This window comes from Xiphias gladius, chromosome 1, assembly GCF_016859285.1.
Source record: "Xiphias gladius isolate SHS-SW01 ecotype Sanya breed wild chromosome 1, ASM1685928v1, whole genome shotgun sequence".
Lineage (NCBI taxonomy): Eukaryota > Metazoa > Chordata > Actinopteri > Istiophoriformes > Xiphiidae > Xiphias > Xiphias gladius.
This window is the reverse complement of record NC_053400.1, coordinates 10,510,693-10,514,932: the sequence shown is the minus strand read 5'-3', so window position 1 is coordinate 10,514,932 and position 4,240 is coordinate 10,510,693. Positions and strand designations below refer to the sequence as shown.

The following is a 4,240-nucleotide window of genomic DNA, read 5'->3' as shown; positions in this document are numbered from 1 at the left end:
AAACAACAACAAAAAAAAAACAAGTCCTCTTGTAGACGAGTCTCCAAATTTAGTTCGACAAAGAAAACTTTCTTCTGCATTTGTGTATTAAAAGGGGACTGCAGACAAAAAAAAAAAAAGTTAATCAGTCACTGACACGAAAATGCTTACTGTTGTGCAAATGGCCCAAATTTGTGAATTAACACAAGAAAATTGTGGAAGGACAGCCGCGAACAAATAACAAATGAAATAGATTGGCGAGCCATAAAATGAGATTTGAAACCCCATTCAAATAAGAGCTCGCGACGTCAGCGCACTTATGCGAGAGAGGGAGAGAGAGAGGGAGCGAGAGAGAGAGGGAGAGAGAGAGAGAGATGGTTGGTGTGTGGTGTGTGTGTGTGAGAGGGGTGAGATTTGAGAAATAGGAGGGGCTTCTAAACGACTAGAAATGTCAATCTGAGCAAGGGAGTCCCAATAATCTAAAGCAATCTGTAAGGACCTGACCTTAGTCCATCCAGATCAATAGGGAAGTGAGGGTGGAAAGAAGAAGAAGAGGAAGAAATAAGGGGCGCAATCGGATCGTTTACACTGGCTGTTCCCGAGGAAATATAGACTTCCCTTGCTCGCACCTTTTGTTGCTCACATGCTCGCACTGTAAAAGTGGATATCGAGGCAATTCCCTTGCTTTGTGAGATCGCAACAGACTTTCCCCCCCTTTTCCTACCACCATGTCTTTCCCTCAGCTGGGATATCAGTACATCCGACCGATATACCCGCCGGAGCGCCAGGGGATCGCCAGCAATGCCCGGGCCGGGACAGAGCTCAGTCCGTCCGGCGCGCTCTCCAACGTCCTCTCCACTATGTATGGATCTCCCTTCGCCGCAGCAGCGCAGGGCTATGGAGCGTTTCTCCCCTACTCAAACGACATATCCATTTTCAATCAATTGGTGAGTAACTTTGCTCGCTCTTACGTTCCCCCGTAACTTTTTGTGTTACACTTTGAAAAGAGCAGAAATCGTCGGCACGGGCCTCTCGGAGAGCTTTATTGGCACTTTTTAGGTCTAAACTTCAGCGAGCGCCTCGCTGAACTTCGTCGTTGAACCTTTTTTGCGAATTTTAGTTGAAAGTGGTTAAAAAGTAACACATTAACACAGTGCGCTTTTGGCTTATTGTTAGCGCACAGTTTCCCGAAACGGATGACAAAAGAGTTATTGAAATGATGCAATGCGCTGTGGGAGGCTTACAGGTATAGGTGGGGTGTAAAGTGTATAAAAGTAAAGTCTTGCTCTCGAAAGCGTTCGGTTGAAGTATGTTAAAAAAAAAAAAAAAAAAAAAAAAAAGGTTGAATTTTTCATTGAGTTGTGAAGCCCGTGGGACGTAAATAACGATTCACGCCGAGAGAGAGAGAAAAAAAAAACACTAACCGTTTAGTTTGTTTACACTTTAATAATAACCCAATTGTGTTATCATCGTAAATCCGTCATACCGTCGGGCATGATTATATTTATCGCGAAGAAGAATTTCAGACAATATACCCTACGGCATTAATATTCCAAGTCGAATAAATCCCTCTGACTCTTTGCTTCTTTGTCTTTTGTAGGGTGCTCAGTATGAACTGAAAGACAGTCCCGGTGTCCAGCACCCAGGCTTCGCCCACCATCACCCTGCTTTTTACCCATATGGCCAGTATCAGTTCGGTGACCCGTCCAGACCCAAAAACGCCACCAGGGAGAGCACCAGCACCCTGAAGGCCTGGCTCAGCGAGCACCGCAAGAACCCCTACCCCACCAAGGGGGAGAAGATCATGCTGGCCATCATCACCAAGATGACCCTCACCCAGGTGTCCACCTGGTTCGCCAACGCCAGGAGGAGGCTAAAGAAGGAGAACAAGATGACCTGGGCCCCCCGGAACCGCACCGACGAAGAGGGGAATGTTTACAGCAGCGATCACGAGGGGGAGGAGGGGGACAAGAGGGAGGATGAGGAGGAGATCGACTTAGAGAACATCGACACGGAAAATATTGAGAACAAGGACGACTTGGACGACCAGGATGACCTGCATTCAGATATTAAATTAGACGGGAGGAGTGACTCTGAGATTTCTGACGGCTATGAGGATTTACAAGGGCCCGACCAGAGGTTTCTAAAGGCTGTGGGAAAAGATGGCAAAGACGTGGAGAGAGGAGGGGAGCACTTCCACAGCCACCACCATCACCATCACCACTCTTCTTTGGACGTCAAAACGGCCCAAGCGAACGGAGAGCCGCTCAAACTGAACCCGGTGTCCGTTAGCTCGCCGCCCTCAGAAAACAACCCTGCCCCAGCCCAAAAGCCAAAGATCTGGTCTTTGGCAGAGACAGCCACGGCCCCTGACAATCCGCGCAAATCGCCCCAAATGAACGGCAGCAACTCCGCAGGGCCGGCCGCCCAGACCATAATCGCCCCTCACAGACTCATCTCTTCTTGTCCCGTTGGGAAAATCCAGAACTGGACGAACCGAGCCTTCTCGGCGCATCAGCTGGCTTTACTGAACTCAAATCATTATCTGGGACTGGCAAACCAGGCCACTGCCACCGGCCTGGCCCTCTACAGCAGCAGGCAAACGGAGGACAAGAGTCATAGTTCAGAGACTCCAGTCACAGGTACATGTCCCCGACACTGAGACGTGCATGTAAAAATAGGCCTAACTACAAAACAAAGACACTAGTCCATTGCCCGTCATTCATTTCTATTATTTTAAACCTCCTTTTGCCTTCTTTGCCTATTCATGGATTTTTATTTTTATTTTTTTTTTCTCTCTAGGCCACACAGATGAACAGTGTTACAAAGTTATAGCTTACAGAGTACAGTGTGTGTGATGTGTGTTTGTGTGTGTGTGTGTGTGTGTGCCTGCGTGTGTGTGCCTGCGTGCGTATGAGTGGTGTGTGTATGCAACTGCTTTGAAAAATGTCCGAGAGGATTACGGAAACCTCATCAGAAAGCATTTAAGGAAATGTGGAATTGGGTGAAAACTGTTCTTCATTTTTTGTGCCGCTTTCCCTCCTTCATTTGGTGTTGTTACATCCATGTAATATTAAGGCCCACGTGCTTGTATTTAATGGTTTACATAAAGCCCTCAACCCATTAAACCAACTAGTTTTCAACACTAAATTCTCTGAAACCCGGGATGGGCTCTGATAATAGGCCGTTCACTTGATACATTTTAATTTTCATTGCCACAATTTCAGAGAGATCTTAGTGCCTTGGATGCAGAAGAGACGTTGTTAAAAGCAGCTTTCCACCCAGTTCAAAGATAGTGAGGCTGTCAATGAATGACATTTGGGATTTTTCTTTTTGATGCCATAGCACATTTTCCTTTTTAAACGCCATATTTACCCGTATTAGCTTTTATTCTAAGTTTTTTTTTTTTTTTTTGGTTTTTTAATCCCTGTGTGCGCTTGTGTTATTTCGTTTGTTTCTTGTTTGGTCATGCAAATGAGCTCAATGCAAAGTCACTACAGGCTGGTTTTTGAAAGGCAATTGTCACTTTTATATCACTTTGTGTTTTAGCTCTCCATGAGGTTATTATTAGTTTTTTTAGAACACTTTTTTTTTCTTTTCTTTTTTTTCTTTTTTTTTAAATTTTTGTTTCACCCCTGTATATTCCAGGCCTCAGAACCAACTAGAAGCAGCGATGGTTCTTTCGGGTCTCTCTCCTCTCCATAAACCCTCACCCATCTTCTTCTTTTTTTTAAATTTAATTTGAATATGGAATGTAAAATAAGAATAATACATCTCTGTATACTTACATTGTAAGCATGTCCTGTGTAAAACTGCTAATGTAATAATGTATGAACCTGTAGTCTGTGAGTTTTTTTTTCTTTTTGTAAGTTCTGTGAGGATTTGATGTTCAAATGTTTTGTATATAAAGTTAAGAATATGTACATACTTGTGAACCAAATTGTACAAGAAAGTCTATATTTTGGCTAATAAATGAACTGCTGCAACTTTAAGAAATTCTTGGTTTTTGGCCGGGGTCATTTTGAAAGCTGCTTTTGATGGTGGCTGTTATTGTACATTGCAGCTTGAATTGCATTGCTTTGGTTTTTTTTTTCTTTTTTTTTTTTTCTTACGTGTGTTAGTGAACAGCCTGAGGCACAGACTTCATCCTCCGTGGCAGTGATAAGTAAATATTCGAGAGGGATTTATCACACTTTTATAGTGGAGGGACTGAAGGCTAATTAGCCAGTATTGCGGCAGACATTTGGATATTCATGTTGTG

General features: G+C 43.9%; 1 protein-coding gene across 1 annotated transcript; it reads left to right on the top strand.

Moving 5' to 3' along the window:
- The first annotated feature begins 484 nt into the window (after window positions 1–484).
- irx3a (iroquois homeobox 3a) lies at window positions 485–3,853 on the top strand. Its single transcript, XM_040147200.1, has 3 exons — window positions 485–926; window positions 1,580–2,621; window positions 2,782–3,853. Exons 1-3 carry the CDS (start codon window positions 708–710, stop codon window positions 2,835–2,837), a joined length of 1,317 nt encoding a protein of 438 aa, XP_040003134.1. The 5' UTR covers window positions 485–707; the 3' UTR covers window positions 2,838–3,853.
- The last annotated feature ends 387 nt before the right edge of the window (window positions 3,854–4,240 follow it).

Excerpts from the sequence above, each read along its gene's own strand:
- irx3a (XM_040147200.1), top strand. The coding sequence starts at position 708 with ATGTCTTTCCCTCAGCTGGGATATCAGTACATCCGACCGATATACCCG. Across the intron at positions 927-1,579 it reads TATCCATTTTCAATCAATTG|GGTGCTCAGTATGAACTGAA; the intron begins GTGAGTAACTTT and ends TGTCTTTTGTAG. Across the intron at positions 2,622-2,781 it reads TTCAGAGACTCCAGTCACAG|GCCACACAGATGAACAGTGT; the intron begins GTACATGTCCCC and ends TTTTCTCTCTAG.